This window comes from Alosa alosa, chromosome 18 (assembly GCF_017589495.1).
Source record: "Alosa alosa isolate M-15738 ecotype Scorff River chromosome 18, AALO_Geno_1.1, whole genome shotgun sequence".
NCBI lineage: Eukaryota > Metazoa > Chordata > Actinopteri > Clupeiformes > Clupeidae > Alosa > Alosa alosa.
The window spans coordinates 15521194-15540128 of NC_063206.1; the positions used below are offsets into that span (position 1 = coordinate 15521194).

At 43.8% G+C, this 18935-nt stretch overlaps 2 protein-coding genes across 2 annotated transcripts in view; one reads left to right on the forward strand and one right to left on the reverse strand.

Moving 5' to 3' along the window:
• The window catches only part of tmem87b (transmembrane protein 87B), an 11123-nt gene extending 9746 nt beyond the window's left edge, over window positions 1-1377 (forward strand). The window contains 2 exon segments of the mRNA XM_048270418.1: window positions 7-37; window positions 198-1377. Coding sequence (XP_048126375.1) covers window positions 7-37; window positions 198-239 — 73 coding nt within the window. The 3' untranslated portion in view covers window positions 240-1377.
• A 4777-nt stretch (window positions 1378-6154) lies between these two features.
• LOC125312024 (fibulin-7) lies at window positions 6155-18714 on the reverse strand. Its single transcript, XM_048270473.1, is given in 9 exon segments — window positions 6155-7410; window positions 8124-8262; window positions 9152-9229; window positions 9232-9285; window positions 10143-10280; window positions 11071-11196; window positions 13955-14131; window positions 15763-15928; window positions 18056-18714. Coding segments are annotated over 9 exon segments (1329 nt in total). The 5' UTR covers window positions 18134-18714; the 3' UTR covers window positions 6155-7037.
• Between the last annotated feature and the right edge of the window lie 221 nt (window positions 18715-18935).

Below are 18935 nucleotides of genomic sequence, written 5' to 3' on the forward strand. Positions count from 1 at the left end.
TTTTAGGGCACTTCCTGTTCTTCTGGACTCTGATGAGGTTTGTGTTTCCTCCATTTGGACCTACTTCCACTTAATTATGCCCCTGTAGCACTACCTGTGCACTGTTCATTCATTTGTTTTTGTCCTTTTCATGCATAGGGAGGTATTTTGTACGTCTATTCATTCTTCGACATGCTTTTCTCTCTCTCGTTTTTTAGGAAATCATGACGACAAAATACGAAATGTCCAAGATGGAGTAGTTCTCTTGGAGGAAACAGTGCTACACTGCCCTCCTCATAGTGGCTCCCCCATCGGACAGACCACCAGTGGCCGCTCAAGAGGGACGTATTACCACTAAGCAAAGCCAGGCTGCTGTGGCTGAAGCAGAGACAGGGGCAGGAGAGGAGATCTGCCCAGCTAACAACTGATGGCGGGTGCAGGCCTCGAGCGTGTTTCTTTTCTCTCTTTTTTTTTCATTCTGATGGTGGTTATACCTCAAAGTTCCTTCATGAAAGTGTACAAGTCACCATCTTGCACCTGGTGATCTGACCATTGTTTAAAAATATGTTTAACCAACGTCATTCAGTAACGTTTTCAACAAACAAAGCTACCCTCATTTTGTCCACTATACGAGGGAGCTAAGAAAAATCTTAGCTTATCATGACCGTGTCTGGTTTGTTTATTTGTTTTTTACTTCTGTGTGTCCCGTTGGAAAGTTTGCGTGACAGGAACGAGTAACTTACGATGATGAGTGGCAGTTCTGGTTGACCAAAGTCGAGATTATATTTCTTTCTTTTTGTTTGCATACACTAAGTGTTATTTATGTGTCGGTATGAAGCAGGTTTGCTTCGGTTTGAAAATGTAATGTGAAATACTGTAAATGTGTCTGAGATCTTTTGTGTGTGTGTGTGTGTGTCTCTGCGTGTGTGTGTGTGTCTCTGCGTGTGTGTGTGTCTCTCTGTGTGAGTGTGTGTCTGTCTGTCTGTCTGTCTGTCTGTCTGTCGGCTTGTCATGCTGTCACAGGCTGGGCCTCAGAGTTTATATACGTGTTGTGTGTAAGCTGTGACTTGAAATATGCATAACTGCTGTGGGGCGTGATTGTAGCTGCAGTGTTAATGCAGCACTAGGTGTGTTAGCTTAAAGGCCCTGCCCATCTTTGGATACTACAGCAATATAAATGCTTTGATTTTTAGAGCTAGGATAGTCCTCCTTCAGCTCATCAGCTTTTCTTTTTTCCTTTTGCTCATCAGTCCTTGTATGTTGTTTATGTAGAAGTGTACTTAACGATCACAGAAACGCCTTGGTTAATTTATTTCTGCTTTTGTTGTTATGACATGAATACTCCTGATCCTCATTCTGTACCCTGCCTGTTTTATGACTGTACTGTACAACCTTCAATATTAATATTTCTTCTTTTTTTTTTTTTTTGGGGGTCATGTAAATATGTGATTGGATGACTGTTATCCCTTTCCAAGAGATGTCCACAGAGTGTGGGAAGAGTGTTCTCTACTGAAGTCAGAGGTCGTACAGAGAGCTGTGTACTCTGTAGTTTTCTTTTTTTTTCTAGGTTCAGGGTATATTCTGTATATCATGTGATGCACAAACTGGCTGAGGTGGCAGAAGACTTGGCTGGAGATGAGTTTCACAGCATCTTGCTGCATTTTCATTTTCAGGACTGATCTCGAGTCTGGTTGATCATGATTAGCAGTGCGGTTTGTGGATTTCATTCAGCAGAAGCATTTCACTAATAGTTGAACAAAGTAGTCTTTTCCATTCCATCCTCTAAGAAACCTCAAGTTGGTGGCTGAGATATTACAAATCCATTCATTCTAGACAAACTCCTATTTTTACCAAAAAATATGCTTCTGTGTGATGTATGAACATACAAAGCATGTTTTTCCATCTTTATAAAAAATGAATTTGTTTTGGTTAAGTAATGAATAAACGAATAAATATTTATATCATGTTGTTTGGTGAAAAGCATAAACATACTCCTTGGTTTACATATAGCTCCATTTCTCGGCGGTGATAATTTCCACTATTCAGATACTGCAAATATAGCACAAAGAACAAGTTAACTTCTCCCTGTTAACTTCTCCATTTATCATTGCAGTTTTGTTCAATAACCTATAGGAACTTTGACATATATGTTTACAGATTGCATTCGACATCTGTTTCATACAGAATTGGGAGAAATCAACCTTTGTTCTGATGGGCATCATCTCGGATTTTGGCCCCTGTATTTGTGCGATTGCTTACCTTTAGACCAGCTTGATTCCACAAGGGGGCATCCAAGCTTCAATATCAATGGTCCTTCATTTATCTGAATTTCACTCAAGGTGGGAAAGTAGTACAAAAAACTGAATGATAAGTGTTCTCAGTTGTAACTGAGTTTTAAAAGCATTTGATTCAAGAGATTCATGACACGTTTATATTGTGTGTAAACATAATCAGTAGCCTACCATAATATGGATCCGATTTACAGAGGACACATTCAGAGTAAACAAGTTTTTGTTTTTTCTGGAATACACAGTATTTTTTGGTTTTCATGTTTTTTTTTCTTTACAAAATGTCTAGATGTAGTGTCAAATCAAAATCCAAGACCAAATCACCCATTTGTGCAAACAAGCAGTCATAAGCCATTAATAAGCTCTTTGTACTTGCTCAGATAATCTCTGTTGAACGATGTCATGTGATAGCTTGTGGCAAACAAACTGCTTACCGCGAGATGGAGAAATGATTCACAAACATTACTTGCTCTTTCTAAGCATTCTAGAGAGGTTGCTGATCAAGCATCTAAATGGAGTTGCCATCAAAGCTGAGCTGTCCACTCAGAAAGACGCTATTGACTCCCACGATGACCACATTTAATGCCGGGTCGATGAAAGCAAAGAGAACGGGTCTTTAAACGCTGGCCAGCAGAGGTAAGTGAGCTCTCCACCAGAACAGCTCTGAGACCTCTTCATAAAAAAAACACTGACACGATTCATCTCAAATCAACCCACTCATGTCTTAGCACAAGCTCACCTGGGGTCTAGCGCTTGAGTGAGGAGCGCATCAATGACATCAGCCTGAGCCACAGACACAGGCACCTCTGACTCTGATCCCTGGACACCACTCCTCTCTGGCCCTAAAGGCCTCTTTCTCCTGATAAACTCTCCAGGGGCCGTAACCTTTGCCCAGCCAGATTGATGCAGGAGCCTCTTTGGGTGGGTTGTTTAAATCTTCGGTTGAAGTAGATTGGGGTTAGAGAGGGTGTGTTTTGGTGTGTGTGTGCGCGCGTGCGCGTGCGTGTGTTGGGGTGGGCTCCAAGGCCACAGGGAGTGGATTATATGCTCCTACAGAGTAACCCTGTTTACCTTAGTGTATGAGTCAAAGTTGACTGGGTTCATTGTATGTGCCCTTGTAAAGTACAAATATGTAAGTGCACATATGACATTGTACATGGGCGTGTTAGACAGCGGCAAATAGTCCTCGATTTATTTTGCTTTACAGTAATTTCCAGAAAACACAGTCAAGGGCTAATATGAAAAGTGGAATTACTGATCATTCTCAAATGTCTGAGGTAATGATGACCAATAACCAAGAATTATTTTTGAGAGCGCTGTCCATCATCTTCTAGTGACCTCTTCCACACTACACACCTCCCTATGGACAATTGATTCAAATGAATTTCATTTAGGAGATAAAGTACAGCTGGTAGTTGAGGGACTGATCACATTTATCATTCTCTTATTAGCTCTTCACATTATTGATGTGTTTATTTCTTACTGGAAAAAGGCGAGCTCTTATGAAAAAAAGAACCAAGCCAAGCAAGTTGGTCAATGGGTGTTCTGGGAGGGCTGTAAATGTTTCCATAAACATGATTTGGACCATGAAAACTGTTCTTGGAGGCAAGGGTTTGATTTGCAACATTCCGTGCAAATGGTGGAATTTGTTTATTGTTTCCTCATGACAGGTCTTGGTGAATACAGAGCACAGAATAGGGATAGCTTGAGGAAAAAGGCAATGCAAAGTCAAATGAATACACAGGTACAACTGTGTATTCATTGAACATAATTCATTATTTAATTTAATATTTTGTATTTGTTAACCATTCTCCAAGTCTTGTGTAACAAGACGTATCTTATAATAATTACATTGTATAGAGGGGATTGAAGAAACAATACTTTGGTGGGTTTGTGATCAGTCTCTACCCCTGTGACCTGAAGGTGTCGTGTGGCCGTTTGCAGATGGCTGAGATAGGCACACAGGGACAAACGGACATATGCTCACTCTCTGCTCTCACTCGCCTTTTGGATTCCCTCCCAATGTACATTTCTGCATGAAAAGTGATCCTCTTCTGTGACCTCTCTTTCCTTTCCTGTGCAGTGTATTCCGAACAAAAAAAAAAATAATTCTCTTACGGACTCCCCTTTTCATTCTGAAATAACTGACTGACTAACAAACTGTGCGGCCCCTCTGTTTTTATAGAGGGACTCAGTGGGGGGAAGAGAACGACTCTAGTGTTTCAGGACTCAGTGGATTTCCCAAGAATTTCATACGACATTCCCAGAATGTCCAGGAGCAGGGAGATTTGAAGGAGGATAGATGGCGTATCTCTCAGCAGTACATATGTGATGTGTAATTTGGAGGGCTGAACAAATACAGGCAACCTGAATGTATGTAGCAGATATCACCAAATATCACAGATGGTTGTTTCAACCGAGTTCTTCAAAAACCTCCATCTCTACCTTATCACCTACCAACCTGAACACTACTTTGTTCTAAACTGTTATGGTCCACTGGCTTGCCACATAATATTATGAGAGGATTTTGAAAGTGTTTTGTCAAAAACTGTTGTCAAATTGCTTGTTGCAAACTGTTGTGGTATTGTGTTGAGTTGTTTCTTGAGTTGTATGTGCATTGTCATGAGATGGTAAACATGTTGTGGATGTTGTGAGGGCAAAAATACTGCATGTGTTCCGAGAAGGCTGTGGAATTGTTGTGTAGAGATTGGAAGCGCTGTAAGAGTGATGTGACTACCATGACAACACTGTTGAGATTGTTGAGATTAAAAGACTGATTTAAGACTGTTATAAGAGTGATGTGAGAACATTGTAAAACTGTTATTAGAGCATTATGACATTGAAATGAGAATGACGTGAAAGCATTGTGTCATTAGACTGACATCGGAGCACTGTAAAAACTGTTGTGAGAGTGACGTTCTAGAGCATTGTAAACTACTGTGGGGGAGTTGTGAGCATTGGAAGACTGACGTCGGAGCATTGTCAGGCTGTTATGAGAGTGACACAAGAGCATTAGGAGAGCGTGCTGTGTGCTAACACAGTCCTGTGGCCTCTGAGCCCTGGTATGGTTTTGCCTCACTGTTGTGACTCTGTGGAATCCGCTGTGTTTATTGCCCTTGGCGAGTGGTGCTTAGTAACACACTGTCCCAGCGATGTCTCACTGCTGGGAACTTCAAGAAACATGTGTGCATCCGACCGTTTGTGGATGCCTGGGCTTCAAAGGGAGACAGTGATCAGCGGGCTGGGCATGTTACTAATAATTGCGCACGGCCGTTAGAGTGCACCGTTGTTCTGTGACCTGGCTATACCGTCCAGGGCATGTGCTTCTGGGGTTTGTGGTTCTTTTGATCTCCTTATTGCAATTTAAAGCCACAGACATAAAGTGGAGGAAGAGTTACAGTAAGAAAGGGACGATTTGTGAGAAACAGAGAGAAAGGGGGGGTGGAGTGAACAAGAACATGTGTTCAGCATTACCACTTTTTTCTCATCTTGACATGTATAATTTAAAAACACACTGAGGTATCCTTTCTTAATTTCCTGATAGTTACTGTGCTTGTCAAAGGGACAAGGCCAAAACTAAGTTCTGCCATCTTTCTTTTGTGATTGTAACAGTTTACTCATAAGACCAGTATTAGTAGCATCACAGCAGAAGTGATGCTCCATAATGCTCCATGCTTCACAAAACCAGAGACTAGTGGTGGATACATGTCTGTGTGTGTGTGTGTGTGTTTTCTAGGCCTCATCTGGGTACAGTGATGCATAGAGTGGTGGGCCTCGGGGTGCTATACTTTGCCTTTGCTGCCATTGAAGGTGTCCTGAGGATATATCAACTGAATATAAAAATGTGTGCAATACAGACAAAATAAAAAATGACAAGAGGCACAAAGTGATTAGTATATACCTGATACAGAACTGGCTGCCATCATGCCCAAGTCACACAGACATAGCAAACTGCAATATAAACAGTACCCATTGAATGTAGTCCTGGTTTTATCAATAAAACAGACAATACATGTGGTAACATCCTCAAATGAACTGATTAAAACCATATATAAAACACGTATTGCAATGGTTTGAAATTTGCATCTTCAAATGTATAGCATCCAGTAAGAATACCCAGGAAGTGTTTGTTGTCTCTTATAGTAACGGCAGTGCAAAATCAAGAGCAGAGGTGCACGCTGCTTTGGCAACCCAATCGCTCTCTGGAGTCGGGATGGTTGCTTGGAGAAACTAAATCTTTCAACTACATGCAACTGTTTGGTATGTTTTTTAAAAAAGAAAAAAAAGTTAAGTATGCACACTGAGCTACTATTATATTCATTTACATAAAATGAGTACCACACACACATACTTTCCAGATGCACACACACACACACACACACACACACACACACACACACACACACACACACACAGATTTCCACTCACAATTAACTTTGTTTTTTTGCTGTATATAGCATCTGATCACCCATTCTGCTGATATTTGTAGGATAAAATCCAAACATCAGTGTCAGTACTTCCTCAGAGATTTGTCACTGTCAATAAAAAAAAAACAAAGACATTTCAAAACATATATACCTTTCAGACTAAGTACAAAAGATATTCAGTCAGTCACTCACACATGTGAATGGGAACAGACATAATATTTGGATATCATGTTGTTCAACCATTCCACTTGATGCCCATAAACACATACAAACTCTATATACAGTATATATAGTATATATCTCACAACTTTTTGATTTGTTCATTGGCTGTGAGGCGAGCAGTTCAGAAGTTGTAGGGCGACACGAGTATGTGCACTTTGGCCACGTGTTTGGCCTGTAAGGTGCGCTCGGCGTACTCGGACATGTCCATGTCCACGCTCACCTCCTGCGGCCCGCCCAGTGGCTGTACCAGGATCAGCTCGCCTGTCTGCCGGTCTGAGCGCTGCATTACAAACAGGCTCCGGGAGTTGCCGCCGACGATGCTGAAGCGCAGGCTGTCTGGCCCTGGGCGGCCCGGGGCCGAGGCGGTGGCCATGCGGAAGAGTGTAGCAGGGGTCTGCAGGCTGGAGGGCAATGACAGGTAGTGGAAGGACACCGTCTTGGCTGCCAGGTGGCAGGAGCGGCTGTCCATCGGACATGGGTTTCTCTCACACTGGCTGTATGGTGGACAGAGAAAGCAACCCAGCAGTCAGCAACCATAAAAGAAATATTTCTAAAAGAACCTGGTTTCTCTCACTCACAGCTTTCAATGATTCATGTTGATGCATTAGATGTCTGCATTGGAGACGGTAAGGTGAATCATCTTGAGAGATGAACTGGTCTCTTTATTGCCGTATATCACATGTAGCACATATAAGAGGAAGCAACAGAAAGCTTGCATAACAAGGCACAGATGGACTGCTATATGTCAGGATAATGAGGGAAATAAATCTTTATTAAGTCATAAGCTGTGTTTGAGACGCAGCCACTGCCTAGTGATGTAGTCCAGTCATCTATATACAGGATTGACCAAAAAAACTGAGGTATCATGTGCCAAATTATTCTCTCACTTTCTCTCTTTACATATGGTTCCAGTCCACTGTGTTTCTTCAAGGGAAAATGTACTGTTATTAAATATGGATATTCCCCTTTCTGATTGCTCCAGTCCAGTCCGACATTACCGGACCGTTATTGCTTTCAAATTACCTAATTTGTAAAGGGCTGGCAATGAGTGCCATTTCAGAACCAAAACCACTTTAAAGCAGCAGCAATATTGTGTAACAACGTTGTGCTGAGGGCCAACCACTGAATCCAATATCTGCGCTAGAACCCAATAACAGCAGCAGTGCTGGCCATAATCACAGTAAAAAACCCACGGATGCCCACTCACAAGGGTGAGGTCTTCACGTAGCTGACGTTGCCGTGTGAGCGCGGGCACTCCGGGCTGACGCACTGGAAGGAGCCGCCCGTGTTGATGCAGGTCTTCCCCTGGGAGCAGTTGTGCTGTTGCGTAAGACACTCGTCCACATCTGGGCTCGGAGAAAGAGGGGATGGGAGAGATGGAAGGAGGGAGGGAGGGATGGTAAAAAAACTAAGAATGTGTGAGAGAAAAAAAGAAGCAGGAAAGAAAGGACTGTGAAGTGAGTGTGATACCCCGGCCTTCTCCCTGATGTTGCTCTTGAGTGACTTCAAACAAGATGGAGGGAGGGACGGTAGGCGGGGCTTTGGCTCTTTCCTCTCATTTGCCCCAAGCCCCATTGCACGCGGCGACATTCCTGCTGCTGGCCAGCTATGAGGTCATTTGTTCCAGAGGCTGGCACGGCACATGCTTGGTGCGGGATTTAAACCCTGAGCCTGTGCCCGTGCAGGGCTACGCAGAGGAAGTACCCCAACCCTGACCCCACCTCTCCCACCACCACCTCTCCACCCTCTCAGTTGTTTTTGTTAGCCATCAGGCTTCAGCAGACCAAACCCTCTCCACTAATGTCTGTCTTCACGTTCTCCATTCCATCACCCTCCTGTCTTTGATTAACCACCCTCTTTTGGGGTGAGCTCACAGCTTTCCCTGAGTAAACTTTGGGTAAAAAGTTTACTTTTTCTCTCGCTCCCTCTGTCTCTCTCTCTCTCCACCTACCTCTCTCTCTTTCTCTCTGTGTGTATATTTGTGTTTGTAAATTTTGTGTGTGTGTTTGTGTGTGTGTGTGTGTGTGTGTGTGTGTGTGTGTGTGTGTGTGTGTGTGTGTGTGTGTGTGTGGAGTACTGTATATAGAGTTTGTATGTGTTTATGGGCATCAAGTGGAATGGTTGATATCCAAATATTATGTCTGTTCCCATTCACATGCGTGAGTGACATACGCCACCCAACCCCCACCCCCACCCCCCCCCCCCCCCGTGCGCCCGTCTTGCCCGGTCACTCACCCTCACAGCTCCGGCCGTCCGGCAGCAGCCTGTAGCCCTCAGGGCAGGAGCAGCGGTAGGAGCCCGGTACATTCACGCGTGGACACACAGCTGCCCGCCACGCTCCGACTTGTACACCTCGCACTCGTTCACATCTGGGGAGGACAAAAAGAGGAGTGGGGGAGAGAGAGCAAAGAGAGAAAGAGAAAGGGAAAGAGAGAGAGAGAGAGAGAGAGAGAGAGAGAGAGAGAGAGAGACCATACTGTACAGTGAACACGTGCGTGTTACATATGACGGCAGCTGTCGGACATGTGGCTTTCATAAAGCCACTGGAAAGAGTGGGGTGGGGAAGACAGACAGGAGGAGGAAGTGGATGAGGGTCCGTTTACAGGTTGAAAGGTAGAACTCAGCCTGAGCCAACACGACACGTGGGTAGGAAGAGAAGCAAAAAGAGAACAGGCAAAAATGCCTGAATGAGAGAACACAGCAGTGTGTGTGTGTGTGTGCGGTGTGTGTGTGTGTGTGTGTGTGTGTGTGTGTGTGTGTGTGTGTGTGTGTGTGTGTGTGTGTGTGTGTGTGTGTGTGTGTGTGTGTGTGTGTGTGTGTGTGGCGCAAGGTGTGTGTGTGTGTGTGTGTGTGTGTAGTGTTTGTGTGTGTGTGTGTGTGTGTGTGTGTGGAGGCCCACTCTCAGCCCCCACCCCACCCCATTCAGATGACATGTTTAATGGCTTATTGAGTATCAGGCACCTTGACCATCAGAAAACCCCAGAAAAAATGGGGCCATTAGATACTGTTAATCTTACTCCATAAATCAGCATGTGTCCTGGAAACTGTCTCTCTCTCTCTCTCTCTCTTTTCTCTCGTCACTCTCTCCCCTCCACTGCACTTCTGATCTACTGCACCACAGGAGCAACACATCACACCACCGCTGGAATGTTTGACAGCCTGACCTCCCGCGTGATTGGCTGATGACCTGGGACACGGGCGCCGTGATTGACTGAGGGAGGCCTACCCTGGCAGATGCTGTTGTCGCTGGTGCCGCTCATGTGGAAGCCGGCGTCGCAGCTGCAGTGCTGGGCCTGGTCCACCTTGGCGCAGCGCGGCCGGCGGCTGAAGGCCGGGTCGTTGGTCACACTCCACTCAGGGGGCGCTGGACGCAAGGAGAGAGGACGCGAGAGAGAAAACTTAACCTTCGGCCTATGGCTCGACTTGGGCCTATGCCACACTGGGCCATATCCAAATGGTAAGACAGAGAGGTAGAAAAACACATATTCACACAGACACACACACACAGACACACAGACAAGACAGGCACAAGTGCATGCTTTGAGTCAGTAACATAGGGACATAGACAAAGACACAGGACATGCACCTCATGTGGACACAAACACAAGGAGTATGTTTGAACTCTCTGTACAGTGTTCATTCAGGATCATTCAAATTGTTCAATTTGGTTCATTTGGCCATTTTAAGGTCGAAAAAACAACATCATTCATTTTATAATGTTCTCTCTAAAAATCACCTGAATGAAAGTGTACAACTACAACATGGATAGACATATTTGTAGAACATATTTATCATGCTGCTATCATTCTATTCATATCTAATTCTTTTGTTAATGCTGTACAAAACTAGTGACTAAACAATACCAGTCATCCCTCTGGAAACAATGGTGTTTGTGTCTTTTAATAAGAAATGCCAATGCTTGTATTTAATGTATGTTTTGTGTTAAGTTTCTGTTGTATGTTGTTGTGAATGGACTATGAATCTGACAAGAAAGAGGAACTGATCTGAACACACACTCTAACATGCACATTATCACATAAACACAGAAACAGTCAGTGAACAGGACAGAACAACACAGTCGGTGCTGAGATGTGGACAACAAACTATATCAGACATGGTGTATATTTCCTGCTGACCGTGTTTTGTGTACTCACCTGTCTGTGTCTGGTGCTGGCAGTGAGTCCCGCTCCAGTTCTGTGGGCAGGTACACTTGTACTGGTTGGTGCCCTCCACACAGGTGCCTCCGTTCTGGCAAGGGTTACTGGCACACTTATTCACATCTGTGTGGGAGGAGGAGGAGGACACACAACTCCATCAAACCAGTACATACAGTACATGACTGGTGGCTGTTGGCACTATATGCTGTGTGATGAGGGGGCTTAATGACACTGAGGGGCTTAATAACACTGAGGGGCTATCTCTCTGGATCTTATCTCTTAGCAGCAGCGCTTAATTAAAAATGCCCCGAATGGAATAGGGCACAGTATCAAGTATCAAGAATGAACAGGCTATGGTGAATGACCTTTTTGCTATGGTGAAGTTCTCCTGCCTGCTAAGACAGAAACATAATCGTTACTAAAAAATGAGCAAATGTACAGTAATGATCAATTATATAATAGGCTGATGCGTTGCAATGGCTGATTTTAAAAAACCCTGAAGCTTGGTGAAGCTTGCCAGCTGTGCAGTCACTCCTCCAGAGTATCCCAATTTCAAGCACCAGTAGCTCATTAGTGTCAGAATGTGATTCATCTGCTCAATTATAAACTACTTTGAATTATTCTGCCAGGGTTGTTCTCAACCAACACCCTTAAGACTTCAGTCAAAATCACAGGAGTGCCCTGGCAACACTTTGAATAATGTTAATCAGGACTTGGAATTGGACTTGGACTTACATGCTAAGGAATGCAAAGCTATAGCAACAGCTTTGTTCAAATGGTTTAGCTGACGACAATTGTACTTTTTTTTTTTTTTTACATCTATTGCTGCTTTGAAAATAAGTGATGTTTGTTGAAAAAACTGCATAATTTAAGTCACTAGATACAGACAAAGTACAACTGGACTGTTGTACAGGTGAAAGGGGAAATAACAGTGGAAAGACTGTTGCGACATGAAGCACAGAATGGCAGCTTTTCTGTTTGTTGGGCTGGCACTGGTGAGGTCTGGTCCTTTGAAGAGAAGATGGTGGGCAGTCACCACCAAATCTCAGATCTTGAGGCATGGAATTCTGGACGATTCCACTTCTAATCCTTCCTTGTTTATTTGCCTTCCCTGGAGGCCAGGGTCAGAATGTTTGCAGCTGTTCGTTTTTTTTTTTTCCTTCACAAAAAGGTCCGTTTTACTCTCTGGGATATCTTAAAATGTTTTTCAGCATACCTTGGTATTTTTATCCCCATCTCAAAGGTGCTTTTTCACGCGTGGCTTCTAATTTTAGGCTCAAGTTCGACCCCCTCCTGGTAGAAATGCACAGAGATGATATTGTGCATGTTGACTTTTAAACTATTTTCCCCTTTTTCTGGCTGTCTCTCTCTCTCTCTCTCTCTCTCTCTCTCTCACACACACACACACACACACACACACACACAAACACACACACACCAATGGTCTAACTTTACTAAATGGAATGTCTCGACCAGGCCCAGCAAAGGAAGCCATCAATAGCATACTTAGCATAGTTACACACTATTAGACCATGAAGCAGATTTAATGAAAAATGCATGGACTTAACCCCTCTGCCTACAGGGAGCACTGACTAAATAGGGGGAAGTGGGGGTCTCGATGTCTGGGGACAAGCTCTGAAAGAAACATGACCGCTGGGTGATTCCTTTACAGTAGGCACAGAGTGTGTGTGTGTGTGTGTGTGTGTGTGTGTGATGGGGAGGGGATGGTGAGAAGCATGGAGGCCATTGAGAGAGTACAGAGGGCGCCCCCGCCAGGAATGCACTACAGGTGTTTTTCTGTGTTTTCCAGACATTTAATGCCACTTTAACGAGAGCTTCATTCAGTGCGTCTCAGAGCGCGCCTCCAAGCCTCAAAGAATGGCCTCTTTCTTTCCCATCCCCTTATCTCTCTCTCTCTCTGGATTTTTTTTGTTCCTCTGTTCCCCTCTCCTCTCTCCACAGAGCCACTTCCCCATTTAGAAAGGCATTCACAGGACTCCTTCACCGAGGTCACTCTGAATGGGGAAGCAGAGGGATTTCTCCCAGTGTTACGGAATACCCTGGCCCATCCCAGACGCCCCTGGCCGAGGCATTCCTGCGATTCAGGGAGAGGGTGGCGGAGCAACGGGCCCGGGGAGAGAGCAGCCTGCCACTGTCCAGACTTCTTTATCCGCCAACACAAACACGCCGACACTCAAGACAGACGCCTTTATTCTCCCCCTGCAGCGGACACCAAGCAGGTCTCCATGGGGCTCCATGAAGAGTAGTTTGTTTCCAAAAGCAGGGTTCTCCAGGGACCAGAGGCATTCAAAAGTTGAAGAATCCTCTATCTGATTTGCCAGTCGCTGTTAGGAGTCATTTCAGTGTAAACAATCCAAAAAGCTATTTGATCAATGTGCTCTCAGTCAAGTCCAATGGCAATAGCTGTGTAAGGTCATGAGAACTATCTCAAACTGAGTAAAGTGTTATGTAAGCTCAACTGAAAGAAGTCGACAGTTCTCCTGTTGAGGAGTGAATTATTTTCCTGGTTCCTTCTAGAATTCTACGCAAACAATCTATAGTTTCAGTGTTCCTTATACAGTCTATGGGGAAAATCTCTGAGGGTAATTGTGACATCATAATGTGGAACTCTCGGTTCGCGAACATTCTAATCACATATTTGTGACCGTACACCTCAACAGGTTAACTTATCCTAGTGAAGTGTAAGACTGCCGGAATCTACTGTGATTACAGGGAATTTTGGGAATAAACATTTACCCATCTCAGTCACCCTGGAGACAGACATCTTCCAAACAGCAAAATATTCTCATCTCTCCCTCGTGAACACTACCACAAATGTGTACCCTGTAGTAAAACATATGTGAGGTTATGAAGGAGTTACCTTTGCAGATGGCGTTCGCCCCACTCCAGGTGCCATCCTCCTGGCACAGCCGTGTGCCAGCACCCACCAGGTGATAGCCCGGGGCGCAGGTGAAGTGGACTTCGTGACCGATGAAATATTTGGAACCAAATTTCCTGCCGTGTGCTGGGGCCTCCAAGGCTGGACACGTAAGAGGTGCTGTGGAAAACACGGAGTGATGAACAAGAGAGTAAGAAAGAAAGAAAGAAAGAAAGACAGAAAGAGGGAGAGAATGAAATGAGAGAGGAAGACAGAGAGTGGGAGAATTTCATGGACAAATTATATGTTAGTTCACCCAAATGCTGTTTCAAGCCTGGGGACGTGCATGGCACTGTTTGCTTGGTTCTTCATGGGAAAAGACCTGAAATGCCTTATTTAATCCAAAGAGATTACTGGACAGGGGGTATGGGGCTGGTTGGAAAACATAAGAGAACAATGTGCGTACAGATACTCTCCAGAGTTAACAAGCCAGTATTTTCCGCCTTGTGAAAACCTTTCTTTCAATACTGGTGAGAACACTGTGTGTCCTTGTGTCCTTTTTTTACGATCTCTTTGAAGATGTCAAAACATACCATGTCCAAAAAACATACAAGGTCCAAAGCATACAGTACAGGTCAGTAATATAAAACCATTTAAAATGTACATGTAATGGGTTCTTGGTCTAAATGAGCTAACTCTCTTGTCTTGGAATTAACTTGTGATTTCTTTCTCTCTCTCTTTCGTGCTCTCTCTCTCTCTCTCTCTCTCTCTCTCTCTCTCTCTCTCTCCCCACATGGCATCCCCATCAGATCTAGAGGGTTTACTCTGGGGGTTTGAAATTGCTCCTCATTTGAGCCAGTGGTGGTTTGATTACTGTAAATGCACAGTGACAACCTTTGTTCGCTGCAGCCAAGAGCTCATGTGCAACTCTGTGAAAGGGCAGTGCTCTGTGTTGTGCTGCCGGGAAAAAAGTGGCCCTTGATGGTTCCCGTGTTTGTTGCCAAACAACACACTTTCCACTTCCCCTTCCTTGGGTCGGCCGCAGAGCACATGGAGAATTGTAATGGACTACGTCTTCAAACTCATCCTCTTGGATGAATGGTGGAACCTAGAGGCAGGAAGTCATTTTATGCACCCCAGAGATTGGAAGAATTGCTCTTTGGTGTGAGTGAACTGTACACTCTCCTGCTTACAATGGAGATCGCATACCAAAACAACAGGCTGCCTCCTTCACAGAATGCTTACCAATTCAAATCAGACACCTTAACCAGGACCCTAGATCCAATTGTTTTTCTCGATAAACAACCAGGCTGGAACTTGAAAACATATCCAAAACAAGCGAGACACAAATGAGGCAAGTATGGTGGTCACAAATAAATATATGATACCTCCGCTCAGCTAGATGTTTTACCACTTCATGACATGCATTCCTTTGGTTTGGTATAGGATAACATGCCCTTTCCACTGATTTTTTACAAACTATGTCTGCCTCTATCTGCTTCATCCTAGAATATTTCAGACCGCACTAGTCTTAGCACTTCAGCACTTTATGACAGGGATTCAATATTCTGGTAGTAAATGGTGGCTGGCCTTCCTTTTAAATACTTCAATCCTGCTAAAACGAATGCACCCTCTGTCTTTGAAACTCAACTGCAATAGAATTGTATTGCAGGCTGTCCATGATACGCAGGCTATTCATATTTTTAACACATGCTTTTGGAATCATGAGGACATTCTGGCTGCTGTCCACCAAACCTTTATGTCCATCAGCTTTACCTGTCTCCAGTCAAGGAAAGTCATATTGAACTCACGGGCAGACTCGTCAGCCTGGGGAAACTTGGATACGGAGTTCTGCAGGTTGGCCAGTTTGGACTTCATGATGCGCAGCCCTTCTGTGAAGCGCATCTCTTGGCCCTTCAGGAACTTCTCCATCTGACGGAGGATTCCGACCACTCGGTGCTTCTCCATGCAGGGCTGCTTTTAACACACACACACACACACACACACACAAAACACCATGAGAGGGTCCATTAATCACTGTGGAAGCAGCATATTCACAAAACTAACGGTATGCTTTTGCATACAGAAATGCATCACCAATGACAGACACTAAGTGGTGATGTCGAGGACAACTTTGACATTGCATATTGGCACACTCCACCAACCTCCCCACAATAACCCATTGAACAAAATCTCCATTTCAGTGTTTGTGTGTTTGATAACACAATAGACCAACTTTGGAAATGGAGAAACTTCTCTCACTGAAAGCTAAAACTAGCAAATAGCAAATGCATAGCTTGAATGTTGTTCATAGCCTTGAATAATATTAGTGTTTTTAAACCACACACACACACACACACACACAAAACACCATGAGAGGGTCCATTAATCACTGTGGAAGCAGCATATTCACAAAACCAACGGTATGCTTTGCATACAGAAATGCATCACCACGACAGACACTAAGTGGTGATGTCGAGGACAACTTTGACATTGCATATTGGCACACTCCACCAACCTCCCCACAATAACCACACACACAAAATCTCCATTTCAGTGTTTGTGTGTTTGATAACACAATAGACCAACTTTGGAAATGGAGAAACTTCTCTCACTGAAAGCTAAAACTAGCAAATAGCAAATGCATAGCGCTGAATGTTGTTCATAGCGCTGAATAATATTAGTGTTTTTCGCTTAACTTACACCATTACTCACGAAAGCTCTTAAAAGGGCTACTGTGTTACAAGTCTTTTCTCTGACTGGTGCTCCAGGGTTGAAGGCTGTTGAACAAAAGCTGGTGGGCAGATGTCTCAGGGACCTTAGTCCAAAAGTCTGGTCTCTACTGTATATTTTTCATGGCACATAAACCAGACTTGTTGGGGAGAGAGTGTGAGCTCTAAATGGACTAGCCATGAATTCTGCATTTTAGGGGCGTCTATGACTAAACCAGGCAGTGTCCAATGCACACAATATAATGTAAGATGTTCTTCAAATTCCAGTCCTTTCAAAGAGCCAACCCAAATGAAAGACAGCAGAGCAAAGACTGTAACAGGGGCTCCTTGTCATCCACTAGCACAAATATTCCTCCATCACACTCACACTCACACACACACACACACACATTTTCAGTGGGTGACAGCTTACAGACAAAGAGCAGATGTATTCTCACAAATACATTTTGGTTCTGAATATTGGCCAATTGGGTGCTCAGGCTTCTTCACAGGTGCCACATTTAAGACAGGTGCTCCTCGCAGTAATGCAAGCGGGCCACTAAAATACTGATCTGGAATGGCACTTGGTGATTTAGAAGTTTTCCCTGTGTGAGGATAGTTCAGTTCAGTCAGATGTTATTCTCTCTCTCTCTTTCTCTCTGTCCTCTGTTTTCATATCCGTTTAGGGGAAATGCCGACAGCTGACTAGTGAGACCATGTCCAGATGGGGCAATGTGGATGTGTCTCTGACACAGAGATATCCAAAATCACCAAAAGAACCTCATTAAAAACTACTATAAAAACACCTGTTTAAATCATACTCCAGAATGTCGATATTGGACCGAGTAGGCTATGGTGCTGACAATTGCTACCAGCTAGTAAAGGTTGGAAGAGAGATTAAATGGATTGGATTCATGCAAACTCCAAATTCAGAAGGATGACCAACTACAATCCTTTTTAACAAAACTGGCTGTTTTGTTGAGTGGGAACAAAGCATGGTCTTGAAACCATGTGCTTGGGGCTCTTGTAAATGATGCAAAACAGAGCATGTGAAGGTCTCAGGAGCTCAAGAGAAACACTTTCAAGGCAATGGAATGCACATATATGATCTACTCAAAAAGGGGGTAAATACATGCAAGCATAACACCAAAACCATATTTCAGGAAAAATTGCACTCTCAGAGCAGGTCTGAGTAAGTCTGGTGAATACACCACACCACAGGGCTTTCTGTTGGTCCTAAACACCTGATGCTCATCTTAAAAATATGAAGAAAGCCATGGCACATTGTTTCATTACCTCCAAATGACATATGAGGCGGAACATGGCAACTTGGCATTTTCATTACATTTACAGACAGACACTTGTTTGAGGTATGACACAGTTGGAGACTTACCTGCGTCCCATCAAAACAATTGCACACCGTTGCAAAACACAACAGTACAAATAAGCTGTTGTTATTTATAAGCGCCATGTTTTTAAAGTCCACTGAAATCTTAGAAAAATGTATCCTCTTGGAAACAGTTATAAAATCCTCATGCGTTTCGGGGGAGTCGACTGGGTCTGGATCCGTTTTGCTCAGGTTGTGTGAAAGTATAAAGTTCGGCGAAGATGCTCCCCATCAACATAACACAGCAGCGACAGTAGGGTGCGCAACCGGGAGCTCAGGCGGTGAGATTGCAAACTGCTACCTTAGCTTCCAGTCTCACATATACATGGATGTTGTAATCCCTCCCACATCACCTCAATAGTCTCAAATTCTTTCTCTGGCGCTTGTTAATGTTCCTTCTCCTCCTTGTTCAAACGATGTGTCATTGCTGCCCAGACGGCAAACCATCTGGCTGTTCATGGAGCAGAACATCACCATGTGGATGAGGGTAGACTAATATCTGAGTCCCTTTGCTCAGGCTCCTCATGTAATAGCCTAGCCAGGAGATTCGGAGATCATTTTATTAAAACTTCTCGTCATCAAACTTCTCGCCAACATTTCTATGCCAAAGCAAGGCGAATGTATTAATATAGCAAGCAACACACAACATTTAAAGTAAACTACAAATAAAAAGATGAACAAAAATATAAAAATATTTCGAAAAGCACGGTCAATTAAAACAATTAAAAAGAACATATACAAGAAAGGCTGGAAATAAAAGGAAGAGTCCATTGCAAAACACTGAAGTTAGGTTGTCATGATCTAAAAAGAAGTTGACTCCTGAGTTGCCCAGCTTTGATTAGCTCTAGGACAGCATGCTATAGGCTAACATACATTTATCACATAG